The following is a 17876-nucleotide window of genomic DNA, read 5'->3' on the forward strand; positions in this document are numbered from 1 at the left end:
CAAAATAAGTCAGTCAAAGACAAATATCATATGATTTCATTCATATGTGGAATTTAAGATACAAAACAGATGAGCATAAAGGAAGGGAAGCAAAAATGAGATAAAAACAGGGAAGCAAACCATAAAGAGACTCTTAAATACAGAGAACAAACAGGGTTGCTGGAGGGGTGTTAGGTGGGGGGATGAGCTAAATAGGTGATGGGCTTTAAGTGGAGCACTTGTTGGGATGAACACTGGGTGTTCTATGTAAGTGAGAAATCCCTAAATTCTACTCCTGAAATCATTATTGCCCTCTATGTTAACCAACTTGGATTTAAATAATAAAAAAAAGCATGGCTTTTAATGACCCCAGTTTTAAATCTTATGTATGTATCATACATCTCCCAATTTGAGGACACTAATGTTTTTTTTAGTTAAAAAATTTTTTAATGTTTATTTATTTTTGGGAGACTGTGCATGAGCAGGGGAAGGGCAGAGAGAGAGGGAGATGCAGAACCTGAAGCAGGCTCCAGGTTCTGAGCTGTCGGCATACGAGTTGTGAGATCATGACCTGATCTCACTGACCTGAACCAAAGTTGGACACTTAACCGACTGAGCCACCCAGGCACCCACTAATGTTGTTTTTAATTTCAAATATGTACATGAACGTATGCTTCCATTTCCAATTCTTTCCTTGGAGTGAATTTGTGGAAGTGGAATTATCTGATATATGTATTTCTTTTAGCTATTTGTCCACTAGCATGATATGAGGATACCCTGTTCACAGCAACCTTATCATCATTAGGTATATTACTACTAATATTATGTTAATATATTTTAACCAATGTGATGGACAAAAATTATGTTTTTACTTGTATTTTAAAAATTATTCATGTTTGGGGCGCCTGGGTGGCGCAGTCGGTTAAGTGTCCGACTTCAGCCAGGTCACGATCTCGCGGTCCGTGAGTTCGAGCCCCGCGTCGGGCTCTGGGCTGATGGCTCAGAGCCTGGAGCCTGTTTCCGATTCTGTGTCTCCCTCTCTCTCTGCCCCTCCCCCGTTCAAGCTCTGTCTCTCTCTGTCCCAAAAATAAATAAACGTTGAAAAAAAAATTTAAAAAAAAAAAAAAAAAAAAAAAAAATTCATGTTTATTGGCCATTTATATATTTTTATTTTGTGAAATGATTCTCACTTTTATCTATTTAAAAAAAATTTTTTTACATTTATTTATTTTTGATAGAGACAGAGCACAAGTGGGGGAGGGGCAGAGAGAGAAGGAGACACAGAATCTGAAGCAGGCTCCAGGCTCCAAGCTGTCAGCACAGAGTCTGATGCGGGGCTCGAACTCACAAACTGCAAGATCATGACCTGAGCTGAAGTCAGACGCTCAACTGACTGAGCCACCCAGGCGCCCCTATCTATTTTTCTATTATATATATTAAATATAAGAATAGAAGATATATTTGTTAAAAGATATATTTAATATATTTGAAATTAACTAGTTTCATTAGTGTTTACTTTTAAGGTTTCTTTCATTGCTTTTATACTTAGAAAATTCTTCCTTAAATTAGATAAATATTTATTCATATTTTCTTTAAGGTTTTCCTTAAGACTTTGGTATATCTTTAAAAGTACAGATATCAGGGTGCCTGATAGTGCAGTTGGTTAAGCATCCAACTTTGGCTTAGGTCATGATCTCATGTCTTGTGGGTTCGGGCCCATGTTCGGCTCTGTGCTGACAGCTCAGAACCTGGAGCCTGCTTTGGATTCTGTGTCTGCCTCTCTCTCTGCTCCTCCCCCACTCATGCTCTCTTTCTCTCTCACTCAAAAAATGAATAAACATTAAAAATATAAATAAATAAAAGTAAGAATAAAAAATATTTTTTCCAAATGTGTTGGCAGTTGTCTCAGTTTCATTTATGGAATAGTCTTTCCTTTCTCTACTGTTTAGAAATGCCACTTACAAAATATGCTAAATCCTTGCCCACATTAGAATGTTTCTGGATTTTCTATTATATTCTATTGATTTATCTGTAATTGTATCATACAGTTTTAACTATTTAATATATAATTATAACATGTATTAATAGTATATATGTTTTTGCTTTTAAAATTTTTTTCCCTACTCTCATGTCCTTATTCTTCCAGATTTACTTTCAGTAAATCGGTTTTCCACATTCCAAAATAGATCTCTTGACAAATTGAAATGTCATTGGGATTTTTACTTTTTTTTTTTTTTTTTTTTTTTTTTTACCATAGTTAGTCTTACTAGCCAGGAAAATGGTTTATCTGGGCTTTTATTCAGTTTTTAATGGTCTTCATTAAAGTTTTAGTTTCCTGCATATACTTTCTTGCTCATTTTTGTTATGTTGCTTCTTCAATGTTTGTATACTTGTCACCATTATGAATGAATTTTTCCATTAATTTCTGAGGTTTTTATATGTTTGAAAACCATAGATTTTATTTTTTTTTTATCAGACACCTAGTGAACTCCTTTATTTGTTTTCATTTAGTTATCTTGGGTTTCCTAGGAAGACACAAGAATCTTCTGCCAAGAATAAACTTGTCTTTCGTGTCAGTAGACCTCTATTTTCTGTTGCTTTTCATAGTTAACTAGCTAAAATTTTGTTTCTTTATAACAATTTAACATTCTTTTACAATAGAAGAAAACAGTCTCCTCATATCCATGTTGGTACATAGAAGAGCTGTAAGAAAGTAAGAACTCCAGGAAATGTTGTATAACCTTAAGACTATAGGAAGTAGTACCCTTCCTAAAACAATTACTGTGTGGTTACAAAGAACATTGGTTATGGTGTGATGCTGCCCTCAAGTGGCTCTTTCAAAAAAGGGTGCTTGGAAAACAGGACTTCATAACTGATAGATGTTTCCATGCACTCACAGAAATACTAGGATGAGCCGTTGGAAGGGAAGATGGCTAGAGGGCCTGTGTTTGGAAGTGCAAGGTGGAGACAGGGATATAAACAAATGCTGTTTGTGGTTTTGCTATGAATATGACTTTGTTAATACTTACAGAATGGATGTATGAATGAACAATCTTAAATGGTCTCACATAGGCCCTATTTAGACATTGAATTGATTGGCTGGCTTTCTTTGGTATATAAAAGAACTATGCCATGAAATTGAGAACTCTTGGCCATGAAATTATTAGGAACTTAACAGGTTCAGTAAGTAATCTCTTAGGAGGCCAGTTTATAGAACAAGTTTTCTTGGCATTTCAAGGTAGCACCAGGCAAAGGGATGTTTCCTGGCTGCCTTCTTAACACCACATATTTATTAAACATATGCATACCAATGATGTAATTGGTTATGGGAGACATCACTCCATGCTATTTGTCTCTCATGCCATTCTAAAAGTACCTAACTGAAAGGCCACTACCCAGAACAAGAGACTGTTGCTCCTCCCTCAGTGGGGCTTTTGCTTTTGAAATTTGGCTTTCTGAGCAGTTTTTCATCTGAACTTAGATTTTCCTTTTCCTCTTTCCACTCAGGATCTCACTGAAGAACAGGAGCAAGTTTTATGTTCTCTCCCTTGTCTCAGAAACTGTTTAAAGTGCTGACACAGTTGGCTAAGATTTTAAAATAACTTGAACATTGTAGGGTGGGGATAGGAGAAATTTATTCCAGCAATTAACTGTTAGCTATAGTATTTCCTAATATATAATATGTATAACACTTCTCAAGTAGATCTTGCCATATGACTTTCGTTGTAAAATTGACTATAATTTTCTACTTCTAATTTACAATAGAAACAATTTTTTTTTTTTTATCATTGCAATGATAGGATCTGAGTTGATCTCATTCGTAGGTTTTGTAGACCATCTCCATTCCCTACATCTCAGAATCTCTGGGGATGAATTAGAGACTTTAAGAGGTAAAATGATTCAGGGCACCTGGGTGGCTCAGTTGGTTAAGCTTCCGGCTCTTCACTTCGGCTCAGGTCGTGATTTCTACGGTTTGTGAGATTGAACCCCTCATCAGGCTCTGCGCTGACAGTGTGGAGCCTGCTTGGGATTTCTCTCTCCCTCTCTTTCTGCCCTTCCCCCACTTGCTCTCTATCTCTCCAAGTAAATAAAAAACTAAAAAACAAACAAACAAAAAAGAGGTAAAATGATGCGAAGAAAAGACTAGGTTCAGAAAAAGTCAAATGCTTTTATTTCTTTACAACTTTGCTTAGGCTACCCCTGGTTGTTTTGAAGCATAAGGCCGTAAGATATTTTCCTCCCTTGATTAAACTAATCTCTGTTGAAAAATAAAAAATGAAGCATTACAACTCTTTCAGGATGTTTGGTTACTACTCAGTGTGCTAAGTAATACTAAAATCTATTGAGCTTTTACCTATATGCTAATCCTATGCAGCATGCTTTATATGCACAATACAATGAAGAACTAAGGACTTTAAAGTATGTTTGAAAATCCCACCTATATCTAATGGCTGACTGCAGTAACTATCTAGATCCCGTTGTGTAACTTTTAGATTTTTTTCTTATTCCTTTACATTTCTTTTTTTTTCCAGATTTTTCTATTGATGAAGAAATAATTTTTGTAAATAGCTTGATGTCCTATAAAAGTCAGCTACCAACTTTGCATACTCTGTTGAGTAGGCTAAAACTATATTTGATAAATGACCCCATTTTAGATTTCAAAGGACAGATCTTCACAGAAGCTAATTTCTTCAGGTACTTAATTGTCCAATGTTGATTTTATATATATATATATATATATATATATATATATATATATATATATATAATTTTATATATATATAAAATAAAATATATATATATATTATATTTGGCATTTAAAAGAATTTAAGTTTATTGATTTAATTAAGATAGACCTGTCTTTAAAATTATCAACATTAAATATAAAACTTTTTCTACTTAAGTTTACCGAAATCAAAGAAGTTCATATTATCTCTGTTGCAATTTGTTAACAAAAATACAACTTAAAATGATTGTTAATACTGTCTCAAAAGATTTTATGGGTAATTGTTTTTGTTTTTGTTTTTGTTTTGTTTTTGTTTTTAATTTACATCCAAGTTAGTTAGCATATAGTGCAACAATGATTTCAGGAGTAGATTCCTTAATGCTCCTTACCCATTTAGCCCATCCTGCCTCCCACAACCCCTCCAGTAACCCTCAGTTTGTTCTCCATATTTATGAAGCTCTTCTGTTTTGTCTCCCTCCGTGCTTTTATATTATTTTTGTTTCCCTTTCCTTATGTTCATCTGTTCTGTGCCTTAAAGTCCTCATATGAGTGAAGTCATATGATATTTGTCTTTCTCTAATTTTGCTTGGCATAATACCCTCTAGTTCCATCCATGTAGTTGCAAATGGAAAAATTTCAGTCTTTTTGATTGCCAAGTAATACTCCATTGTATATCTATATACCACATCTTCTTTATTCATTCATCCATCGATGGACATTTGGGCTCTTCCCATACTTCGGCTATTGTTGATAGTGCTGCTATAAACATTGGGGTGCATGTGCCCCTTCAAAACAGCATTCTTGTATCCCTTGGATAAATACCTAGTAGTGCAGTTGCTGGGTCACAGGGTAGTTCTATTTTTAATTTTTTGAGGAACCTCCATACTGTTTTCCAGAGTGGCTGCACCAGTTTGCATTCCCACCAGCAATGCCAAAGAGATCCTCTCTTTCCACATCCTCGCTAACATCTGTTGCCTGAGTTGTTAATGTTAGCCATTCTGACAGGTGTGAGGTGGTATCTCATTGTGGTTTTGATTTGTATTTCCCTGATGATTTGTATTTGATTTGTATTTCCCTGATGATGAGTGATGTTGAGCATTTTTTCATGTGTCAGTTGGCCATCTGGATGTCTTCTTTGGAGAAGTATCTATTCTTGTCTTTTGCCCATTTCTTCACTGGATTATTTGTTTTTTTGGATGTTGAGTTTGATGAGTTCTTTATAGATTTTGGATACTAACCCTTTATCTGATATGTCGTTTGCAAATATCTTCTCCCATTCTGTCAGCTGCCTTTTAGTTTTGCTGATTGTTTCCTTCGCTGTGCAAAAGCTTTTTATGTATGTATGTATGTGTGTATGTATATTTATGTATTTTTGAGAGAAAAAGAGTGTGAGAGGGGGAGAGGCAGAGAGAGAGGGAGACACAGAATCTGAAGCAGGCTCCAGGCTCTGAGCTGTCAGCACAGAGCCTGATGTGGGGCTTGAACTCATGAACCATGAGATCATGACCTGAGCCAAAGTCAGATGCTTAATCTACTGAGCCACTCAGGCGCCCCTGTTTTTTATAATTTTTATTTTTTTAAGGTTTATTCATTTTTCAGAGATAGAGAGACAGAGCATGAGCAGGGGAGGGGCAGAGAGAGGGAGACACAGAATCCGAAGCAGGCTCCAGGCTCTGAGCTGTCAGCACAGAGCCCGATGTGGGGCTTGAACTCATGAACCATCAGATCATGACTTGAGCCAAAGTCAGATGCTTAATCTACTGAGCCACTCAGGTGCCCCTATTTTTTATAATTTTTATTTTTTTAAGGTTTATTCATTTTTCAGAGATAGAGCATGAGCAGGGGAGGGGCAGAGAGAGAGGGAGGCACAGAATCTGAAACAGGCTCCACGCTCTGAGCTGCCAGCACAGAGCCCGATGCAGGGCCCGAACTCACGGACGGCGAGATCATGACCTGAGCTGAAGTGGGACACTCAACCAACTGAGCTACCCAGGCACCCCAGATGTTTTTTTATTTTGATGAGGTCTCAATAGTTCTTTTGCTTTTGTTTCCCTGGCCTCTGAAGAGGTGTTGAGTAAGAAGTTGCTGCAGACAAGGTCAAAGAGGTTTTTGCCTGCTTTCACCTTGAGGATTTTGATGGCTTCCTGTCTTACATTTATGTCTTTCATCCATTTTGAGTTTATTTTTGTGTATGGTGTAAGAAAGTGGCCCAGGTTCATTTTTCTGCATGTCGCTGTCCAGTTTTCCCAGCATCACTTGCTGAAGAGACTGTCTTTATTCCATTTGATATTCTTTCCTCCTTTGTCAAAAATTAGTTGGCCATTCGTTTGTGGGTCCATTTCTGGGTTCTCTATTCTGTCCCATTGATCTGAGTGTCTGTTTTTGTGCCAGTACCATACTGTCTTGATTACAGCTATGTAATACAGTTTGAAGTCCAGGATTGTGATGCCTCGTGCTTTTCTCCTGGTTTTCTTTTTCAAGATTGCTTTGGCTATTCAGGGTCTTTTCTGGTTCCATACAAATTTTAGGATTGGTTGATCTGGCTGTGAAGAATGCTGGTGTTATTTTAATAAGTATTGCATTGAATATGTAGATTGCTTTGGGTGGTATTGACATTTTAACAATATTTGTTCTTCCTATCCAGGAGCATGGAATGTTTCTCCATTTTTTTGTGTCGTCTTCAGTTTCTTTCATAAGCTTTCTATAGTTTTCAGTATATAGATTTTTCACCTCTTTGGTTAGATTTATTCCTAGGTATTTTATGGTTGTAAATATTTTTTTTTAATTTTTTAATGTTCATTTATTTTTGAGAGAGACAGAGAGAGAGAGAGAGAGAGAGAGAGAGAGAGAGAATGAACACCTGAAGTAGGAAGGAGCAGAGAGAGGGAGACACAGAATCTGAAGTAGGCTCCAGGATCTGAGCTGTCAGCACAGAGCCCGATGCGAGGCTTGAACCCACAGAATGGCGAGATCATGACCTGAACTGAAGTCAGACGCCCAACCGCTGAGCCACCCAGGTGCCCCAAGTTGTAAATATTTTTTAAAGGAGAAAATATTCTGGGCACCTGGGTGGCTCAGTCGGTTAAGCATCCAACTCTTGATTTTTAGCTTAGATCATGATCCCAGGGTCATGGGAACAAGCCCCAAGTTGGGCTCTGTGCTGAGCGTGGAGCCTGGGTAACATTCTCTCTCTCTCTTCCTCTGCCCCTCCCCCACTTGTGTGAGCTTTCTCCCTCTAAAAAAGAAAAATAAAGGTAAAAATATTCTTCATGTGCTCACAAGTCTAGTTGTTATCAATATCTTATCATTGCTTTACCTCAACTCCAGTTTTAATCATTGTGTAGTTTGATTGGCTACATTTAATATGTACCTTGCTTTTAGTAAACACTAACTTAATGTTTCACTTTTTGTTAAGGGAATCTTTCTCTTTTCAAGGAGATTTGAAAAATTTTGTGAAAGAAGATTTTTACATGGATAAAGAAAACTTTTGTCAGGAAAAACTAGAAGATACAGTAGGTTTAAATGAAATTGTAATACTTGCTTTCAGTAGTATTTTTGTAAAAGTTAGTAAAGCACACTTTTATAAATTTTAATACATTGACCATCTACTACTGTCAAGTTTAAAAAGATTTGGTAATGAGTTGAATATATTAATAGTGGAGTCAAATTTAAGATAATGGTTCTAATCTTTAGCCACACATTGGAATTACTTGGATAGTTTTAATAAAATACTGAAGCCTAGGTCCTACTCAGATATATTCTGATTAAACTCATCTGTTTTGCAGCCCAGGTATAATGAATTTAAAAACCTTCTTAATGATTTTAATAAATATACCTGGTATAAGACATTAGGTGGCCATGTTCTAATTTACAAAATGGAGACAAGCTATAATTGTTGATTTTGATTTATGAGTTAAAACACAAAACAGCACACACTATTAAGAGAAGTGATCTCACTGAAATAGTAAGAATAAATATAGTCTGAGACTTCATTTTAGGTGCTGCCAATGGTTAATAAGGAAGATAGCATCTTTCATATTAAAGATCAAATTTTGGGGCACCTGGGTGGCTGAGTTGGTTAAGTGCCTGACTCTTGATTTCGGCTCAAGTCATGATCTCATGGTTCCTGAGTCTGAGCTCCATAGCAGGCTCTATGCTGACAGCATGGAGTCTGCTTGGGATTCTCACTCCCTCTCTCTCTGCCCCTCCCCTGCTCACTCTCTCTTTCTCTTTCATTCTCAAAATAACTTTAAAAAAAAAAGATCAAATTTCTCAAAAGCACCCCCTCTTTTTTAGTATACAGTTCCAATAGCACACAAAATTGTTATTATGATATTAGTACAAAGAATTTTAGCAATTGAGAGTAAAAACAACTTTTTGCAGCATAGCAAACTCAAAAAACTAGGCCCACATAGATTAGATGCATTTATAAAATTACTTTAAACATTTTTTTGAGACAACTAAAAATATTGTATATTTGGGGCTTAAGACATTCAAAGGAGATAGATATATCCATATCTTAAGGCATTTAAAGGGTTTCCTTACAATTAAAAATTTTAACACACATGGTGAAAATATTAATTCACTTATTATCCCCTTTCTCTAGTCCCCCTCTTCCTCACCCATTAGCTCTGAGAATTATGCACATAGGATCCAGTTCTGTAGGAATGAAAGAGAAGTGTATTTAATGAAGTGCAGTGAAGATCCATTCCATTTCATTTACCCCTTTTACTTCTCCCCAATCACCATCTCTGATCTGCTGCAGTTACTGCTTTTAACGTAGAATTTTTAAAATTTGTTATTAACCCAAAAGAAGATATTTCTGCATCTGGGAATATTGTATATCACTAGTGTAATCAGTAGCCATAAAAGACATTACTCAGAACATTGCTTATAATACATTTTTGGCTAGTATACCTCTGTTTTTTTAAAGTGTTTGCATAACATTAAAATTTTTGAATGTTTAGTTTAAAATTTGGTATACCAATTAGGGGTGCCTGGGTGGCTCAGTTGGTTAAGTGTCCAACTCTTGATTTTGGCTCAGGTCATGATGTCACTGTGAGGTTGAGCCCTGCATTGGGCTCTGAACTGACAGTGCAGAGCCTGCTTGGGATTCTCTCTCTCCCTCTCTCTCTGCCCCTCCTCCACTTATGTGAAGATGCTGTCTCTCAAAATAAATAAATAAACTTTATAAGTAAATAAATAAATCAAATTTGGTACACCAGTTAAAGTTATACAATTATATAAATTTAATATAAATTATATATATCTGTTTATGAATCCAGAAATATTTATCTGGAAAATCTCCCTAAAAACTTGTTTTACATATTATTTCAGCCATCAATTTTGCTTGAGTGTGAATTCTTAATACCTACAAGCCTCAAACAAGAAGTTGATATTCCATCACTCACCAAACTAAAGGAATCGTTAAACTTAATGCCAGAAATAATAAATTATGTAGATGAAAATGAAAAGCTTTTCAAAAGAGGTGAGAATAAATTTAAAAGTATATTACTTGTAAAACTACTTAATAATGTTTGTTGTAAAAAATGTGTTGATTAAACTGTTTTCTGAACCTCCAGATTTTTGAAGTGTCTATAGTTTACATGGTGAAATCTTAGAATTATTGTTGATGAGATTCTTTTCTCATTGTCTTTCTCTTTATATACTTGCAAACTTAAAACCTCTCTGAAATTAACCATGTCAAGATAATTACACAAATAAAGCTAAATCACCTATGACTTATTCTAATTTTTTTAAATTGTTTTCTTATAAACAATGACAAAGTACTAACAACTCTTAGGTTGAGTTTAGTTATATAAGGAGAAGCACAGAGTGAGGTTATGACTCATGGAATCAGATGACTGGGAGAATCATAACCTAAAATGTAGATGTTTTTATCCCAGTTAGATTTAGTAAATATTGTTGAATTCTTTCTAATGACAATTTAAGCCCAAATATTTACCTTTTTATTTAATTCCAGTTGAAATCATCAAAGATGTATAATATTACAAAGGAGGAAAGGGAGATTTATGATGTCCATTAAGGACAGGGATGCTTGCCATTAATGGATCACAGACTTAAAGGAATCCTTGCAGACAAGGCTAAATCAAGTGAATTACTGATCAATCTATAAGTCAAAGCAAAGGAATGAAAAGTCAGTCTAAGAAAGTTGATCAAATTCATACCAGAACGTGAAAACATAGTAGAGCTTAAAACTGCAGAGTGGCCCGCTGGCTTGTTAGGAGGACAAAATCTATGAATGCTAATGTAAAGGACAAGTGACTTTACTGAAGTGTTACACTCCCAGCCTTCAGTTGGCTCTGATGGTATACTAAGTAAAACAGAGTCATTGCCACAGCGGAATGAGAAAGATTACCAAAAAACTGATGTAATAGTTATGCTGATAGTAAACTTTCTTCCTTTTCAGATCTTACTACCAAGCATGGAATTGGCATTGAGGATATAAAATGTAGCTCCACAGAGATTTTGGCCATTCAAAGCTATGGTGAACCGGAGTACAATCAACCAGGTAGAAATTTTGAATGAATCATTGAGTTTATCAGAGATTACCTCTATGTGATGTAAAAGTACAATACATTCACATATAAGGTCTACTATGAGACAGTTTTCACATTTAAAACTTGATTATTGCAATCTAAGTTGTCATTTTTTTTCTCTTATCTATCCATTTACATTTGTTATGATAATTAACTCTATCCTTCTGGCATCAAAACTGAATAATATAGGGGCGCCTGGGTGGCGCAGTCGGTTAAGCGTCCGACTTCAGCCAGGTCACGATCTCGCGGTCTGTGAGTTCGAGCCCGGCGTCAGGCTCTGGGCGGATGGCTCGGAGCCTGGAGCCTGCTTCGGATTCTGTGTCTCCCTCTCTCTCTGGCCTTCCCCCATTCATGCTCTGTCTCTCTCTGTCTCAAAAATAAATAAATTTAAAAAAAAACAAAAAAACAAAAAAACCTGAATAATATACAGAGAGAATTAAAAGATTGAGGAAGAATGGAGGAAATAGCATTAATATTAAGATCAGAAATCTTATAATATTATAGTTCAGTAAATAAAATTTTATATTTTATCTCAGTGTTAGTAATCTTGCTGACCCTTGTTACACTTTTGTAAATTTGACTTTTTAATCACCCAAAACAATCCTATCATTTTTATTATTATTATCCTACCAGATTTGGACTCTGAATCATCTTTTGTTCCACTGTAATGCCAAATTGTGTTGCTTCTTAACTATGTTGATGGTACTGTTATTTAGTTACATTTTGGAAGTTTTATTTATGAAAGTGATAGAAACACACCGACTACTTATGAATAAATGAGTTTCAGTTTCTCAAGCCCACCCTATAAATCTATAACTCTGTGTTGGGCCACCTAGACTCTAGTTTTATTAAGGTAAAGTATTAGTCGCCATTAATACTATTTACTTAACTTCATCAATATTTCGTATGGAGATAAAAGTAGTACTGTCTCTGTAGTACTGACAACATAAGTTTCAGAATTAAAAGCATTATTACATATAAGACTCTTAGAGTTTATTTCATACTATAAACTCAATATAGTTGTCAGTGTATTTTTTTTAAATCACCACTATCACAGTTGAGATACCATGAGATAAATGTGTAAGTCCTTATATGGAAATTTAAAACTATCATTTTGTATTTCAAGTAACCCAAATGTCTTTTTACTAAAAAATTATTTTTGAAAATTTTTATTGTAACAGAATGATCAACATAATAGTTATTTATAAAAAAAGTTCTAAATTATACTTAATTTTATTTAAGGTTAATATAATTTGTTATTTTTTAAACTTTTATGTATTCTAGTCGAGTTAGAAATGCCACTAACTCATCTATGTCAAACAGACCAACATTCTTCCATGAGTTCATTAACAGGACTTCAGACATTTCCATTTTCTCCTAGTGAAAAAATGTAAGTAAAGAACTTACTACATTTTACCTATTAAAATGTAAGTAAAGAACTCAAATTGTGGGACACCTGGGTGGCTCAGCTGGTTAAACACCGGATTCTTGATTTCCATTCAGGTCATGGTCTCAAGGTCATGGGACTGAGCTCTGTGTTGGGCGCTGTGCTGAGTGTACAGAGCCCGCTTGGGATTCTCTCTCTCCCTTTCTCTCTGCCTCTCTGCCTCTCTCTCTCTCTCTCTCTCTCAAACTAAAAATAAATAAACATTAAAAAATATATATTAGCAGGGTTGGATTCCTTCTAAGATGTCTTTCCTTGGTTTCTAGATAACTTCTCTTCTTACGGTCTTTCCTCCATTTGTGTCTGTCCTAATTTCCTAATCTTATAAGGACATCAGTCATATTGGATTAGTAGCCATCTTAACCACCCACCTCATTTTAACTTAATTACCTCTTTAAAGTCCCTGTCTCCAAATACAATCACATTCTGAGGTACTGAGAGTTAAGGCTTCAGTATATGAATTTTGGTCACAATTCAGCCCATAATAAGCAACCAAGAGCCCTGAACTAGAGTCTGATTGCCTGACTGTATCACTTATTAGCTCTGTGACCTTAATTGCTCTGTGCCTCAGTTTCCTTATCTGTAACATTGGGATATTTATAGTATATACCTTTCAGGGTTGTTATGAGGCCTTTTAAGAGATTTTCAAAGCTTTCTGACCAGGAATAGCCAAGGACCACAGGGCAGTGTGGACAGGGGTCCCTCGATAGATTTGGCTGTCAAATTACTCCTCTAGGAGTACTAGGGGTCACATCCCATCTCTAATAGATGACATCCACTGACCTTGTTTACCTGCCAATGTACTATTGGTGTTGGGGGAAGTAGACATGTAGAACCAAGTATTGATCCACAAATCTGTTCAATTCCCCATTGTTTCTGCACAGTATAGTCTGTAATCTCAGAATTGACATTGTAGGGCTGGATCATTGTATTCTAGTTTGAGCCAAAATTGTATAGATAGCTTAATAGCCAGCATTTTTGCCCTCCAGGGGAGCCTTAGATACCTTTGGTTGTTATCTTCTACCATGTGGCATATATGTAACTTATTTTCTAAATTAGATTAATCTGCTATCCTGGAATTGTTGATCCATTCCCCTGCTCTGAGGCTAGTTACAAAACTAGGAGCATAACCAGTAGAGTCCCTTTGTTCCCCACTGTAATCCTGAAACTTAATGAGTGACGAGTCCAAAATAATATATTTTCAGGAAAATTACAAGAAAGTATAAAAATATCTGATGAATTGTTCCCAGAATGGACACTTTGGGAGCTGAGTATTGAGTTTTGAGTTCTTATACTGAGTTTTGAGTTCTTAGCTATGATTGGCTGATATATCAGAGAACACTGCTGTTGGGTTACTTGGGAGTAACTCATCCCTAGCTACTCAAGATTTCTATTAATGGTCTCAGGAAGGTGTCACAGCACAAGATGGAGGCGTCTGGTATTGAGGATCCCAATTACCTTGTTTTGGCAAAGAATTGTGTCATTTGGGGGATAAATTGGTGATATACAGAACTCTACAATGAACCAGAACTGCCCATATCAGCTCTAAAAAATAGCATCGAACAAGTACAGAAACTACATATAATTTGTTTAAATACTTTCAGTCCCTTTGCTGAGGTGCAGATATTTATTTGTAGGATGTAAACTGTCTTTTTTAGTGCTCTTTTACTCCATATACCCTAATCCATCTGTTAAGGCAGATTGGCAATCAGAAACAGAAACTAGCAGAAATTAGTACAATCTTGAATTTCAATCTGATATTAAAAGTATTTACTTAACTATAATAAACTCCTTTTAATTACACAAGTTATATATCTAATTGTTATAACTCAAATGTCTAATTAGAATTTATGAAACTTAAGTCTTTCCTATGTTTTATGCTTTCCCTAAAGTTAGAACAAAGAAGGCTTTTTTAAATTAGCCAAATGTTTCCAGTTTTCAAAGAGTTTGTAAGGAGAACATGAACCCACCTAGTCTAGAGAAAATGCAAACAAACTTGGAATGCTTCAAGTTGAGCTCTGTTGTGTTTGGGAGAAAAAAATTTAACCAGAAATATATTTTACTTTTATGTTGTTAAGCTACAGATATCTTTTCTTGTCAGTATTTTTGACTACCTTATCCTCTCCTTTTTAGCTGCTCAAACATAATTCACACACCATGCATGTTATCCATTTAAAGTATAAAATTCAATGGCTTTTACTATATTCACAGTTGTCCAACCATCTAATTCCAGACTTTATCACCTCAAAAAGAAACCCATATCAATCAGCAGTCATTTCACATTTCCCAGACCTTTACCCTCACCATTAGGCAAGCGCTAATCCACTTTCTGTCTCTACAGACTTGTCTATTCTGGATATTCAATAATTTTTTGTAGTTTACAAAATATAAGTTTTACAATTCTTTTGTTAAATTTACTCCTATTTTGTTGTATTGTAGGTTAAATAGTTTTCTAAATTTCATTGTCAGATTGTTCATTGCAAGTATATAAAAATACAAGTGGTTTTAGTATATTGCTCATGTACTATACCTGCCATCCTGCAGAACTCATTTATTAGTTGTAATAGTTTTATAGTGGACTCTTCAGGATTTTCAACATATAAGATCATGACATCTTGCAAATAAAGTTTTACCACTTCTTCCTTTAAATAAATAAATAAATAAATAAATAAATAAATAGCCCAAAGTTTCTAGGGCCATTTGAAACAACTTAAAGAAGTTGTCTCACCACTGCTACATTCATTAGCAAGAGATAAATCACTTTCATTTGGTTTATGAATATAAAAATCTTAAAATTCCTATATTCAAAAGAGATTTATACCTCAACTGTGAATCTAAAAACAAAGAAAAAAGTTAAAATTAAAAAAACAACAGAAGTAAAAAATAATATGTAATGTTATTGTGCTCTTAACTTGCTTTTATGTCCCCAATTACTTTTATTTCAGAACACATTTTTGCGGAAATAAGCCCAGTTAATAAATATTTTGAGTGATTACCACATGTCAAGCTCTATGCTAGATTTTTAAAAATTTTTTTTCAATGTTTATTTATTTTTGAGAGGTAGAGAGTACGAGCGGGAGAGGGCCAGAGAGAGAGAGATACACACACAGAATCCGAAGCAGGATCCAGGTTCCGAGCTGTCAGCACAGAGTCCGATGTGGGGCTTGAACCCACAAACCGCAAGATCATGAACCTGAGCCAAAGTTGGACACTTATCCAACTAGCCATCCAAGCGCCCTTCTATGCTAGATTTTATGGAGCTAGAAAGAAAAGTCTGTGTAGCATCAGACTTTATTTCCACACTGATTACTGAATTGTGAACATATTTTTATATATGACCAAACAATATATCAAATGCAGACATGTCTTCAGAAAGTTCCATTAAGAGTGAGAATATTTGTTTATATTATGGTCTCCTGATGGACTTAACTTGCTTTCCTTTTGCTTTAAAGTAATTGCTTTACTTTACTTGGCTCAGTTGGTTAAGCGTTCAACTTCAGCTCGGGTCATGATCTCATGGTTTGTGAGTTTGAGCCCTGCATCGATTGGGCTCTGTGCTGATAGCCCAGAGCCCAGAGCCCGAAGCCTGCTTCGGATTCTGTCTCCCTCTCTCTGTCCCTCCTCCACTCATTCTCTCTCTCTCTCAAAAATAAATAAACATTAAAAAATTTTAAATTAATTGCCAATAATCTGAGGTGTCTGGTTTTCAAAGAGATCTTGGTAAGGTTCGAGAATTACCTAGAATCTCACATTTTGCCACCACATGCTAAATTTTTGGATTATGTGGGTAAATTGGATAGCTTGGACATAAAACCTAGCTTTCTACTGCACAGGACTGTCAACTAGCAATACTTATAATTAGCATACTCACATATGTTTTGTATGAACAGAGAAACAGAATACCATCAATCTTTGCTTTGGAGTAAGAGATTTGCAGCCATAGATTAAGGGGTTTATGGATTAATGGTATCTTCCCTATCAAGGCTAGTAACTTCATGGCTACTGATAAACTGTGATATACACTAATTGTCATGCATATTTCTTCCTTTCTCCTCTTAGCACCCTGTAACATGCAAACAGACATAAATCATTCACTCACACACACACCAAGAATGAAGGACCTGAACTAAACTTTAGGACTAAACTTTTACCTTCCTGAGAAGGTAGAAAAGACAGAACTGTTCTTTCATTTCGTAATTCTGACTCTCAGCCAGCAGAGGCTCCAGAATTTGTTTAAAATGGACTTGGGGACAAGCCCATTTTGTAAAAACTTGTGTTAAAGCTACTGTTTTGTATGGAAAACACAGTAATTTTACCTAAATTGTATTTTTATTTGGGGTGGTTTATAGGGTTGGTGATGGCACACTTCATAGTTGGAAGTGTTCCACTGAGGGAGCTAGAGGAAGGAGTAAGTTATAGGCAAGCAGGAGCAATTCAGGTAACACACTGCCACACCTTCCCAGGGGGAGGAAAACCAAGTATTTGAAATTTGGCTTATGGAACTCTCTACTTAGCTTTACACACTTACAGAGTTAATTTTTCACTGCTTTCGAATGTAAAAAATACTTAGAAAAAGAACTTTCTTAAACTTTTCTTATGCAAAAAGCCTCAATATTATCAATGTATTAAGCTTTAACTCTTCTTTTTCAGTAGTTTGCTTACTGCTGAAGAATCAGCTACCAAATACCATATGGTGTGGCAGTTAGAAAGCTCTTTGAAACCATTTTTGCTTACAGGTAAAGATTAATTGACTTTGAATGCTAAACGAAAAGTAAAAGTGAAACCGTATAATCAGTAGAAATGTATTGTCAGTTTTGTTATTTCTTTATTATTGTTACTGTCATTATAAAAATCACAGTTCTAAATTAAGGTTTTGAAATTTTTCATTTTAATTTTGGGTAGATGCTTATAATGCAGATAATAATATTAAGTAGTTGTGCTACTTTGATTCCTCCCTACATTATGATTTGCACTATTTAGTTTAAAGTAATGAGGGAGAAATCTCTGTGCCACAATATATAAGATGATACCCATCATGAAATCTGATCAAATATATCTTCTTGTTTAGGTTCATTATAATAAATTAGAATCTCAAATTTAATTTAATTAATTAAATTCTTCAAAATTAATTTAATTCTTCAAAATGTTATTAAATATATTAATTTAG

General features: G+C 35.2%; 1 protein-coding gene across 6 annotated transcripts in view; it reads left to right on the top strand.

Annotated features, from left to right (window-relative positions):
• SHOC1 (shortage in chiasmata 1) overlaps nt 1-17876 on the top strand; it is an 87086-nt gene that overhangs the window by 24134 nt on the left and 45076 nt on the right. For 4 of the 6 annotated variants that reach the window (XM_047831387.1, XM_047831386.1, XM_047831391.1 and 1 more), the window contains 6 exons: nt 4512-4674; nt 8121-8217; nt 10043-10193; nt 11136-11237; nt 12550-12655; nt 17360-17445. In XM_047831387.1, the coding sequence (XP_047687343.1) occupies nt 4512-4674; nt 8121-8217; nt 10043-10193; nt 11136-11237; nt 12550-12655; nt 17360-17445 (705 nt within the window). The remainder of the gene's footprint in view (nt 1-4511; nt 4675-8120; nt 8218-10042; nt 10194-11135; nt 11238-12549; nt 12656-17359; nt 17446-17876) is intronic. The other 2 variants (XM_047831389.1, XM_047831390.1) reach the window with 2 other exon arrangements.

The sequence above is a fragment of the Prionailurus viverrinus genome, chromosome D4, assembly GCF_022837055.1.
Source record: "Prionailurus viverrinus isolate Anna chromosome D4, UM_Priviv_1.0, whole genome shotgun sequence".
In the NCBI taxonomy this organism is placed as follows: Eukaryota; Metazoa; Chordata; class Mammalia; order Carnivora; family Felidae; genus Prionailurus; species Prionailurus viverrinus.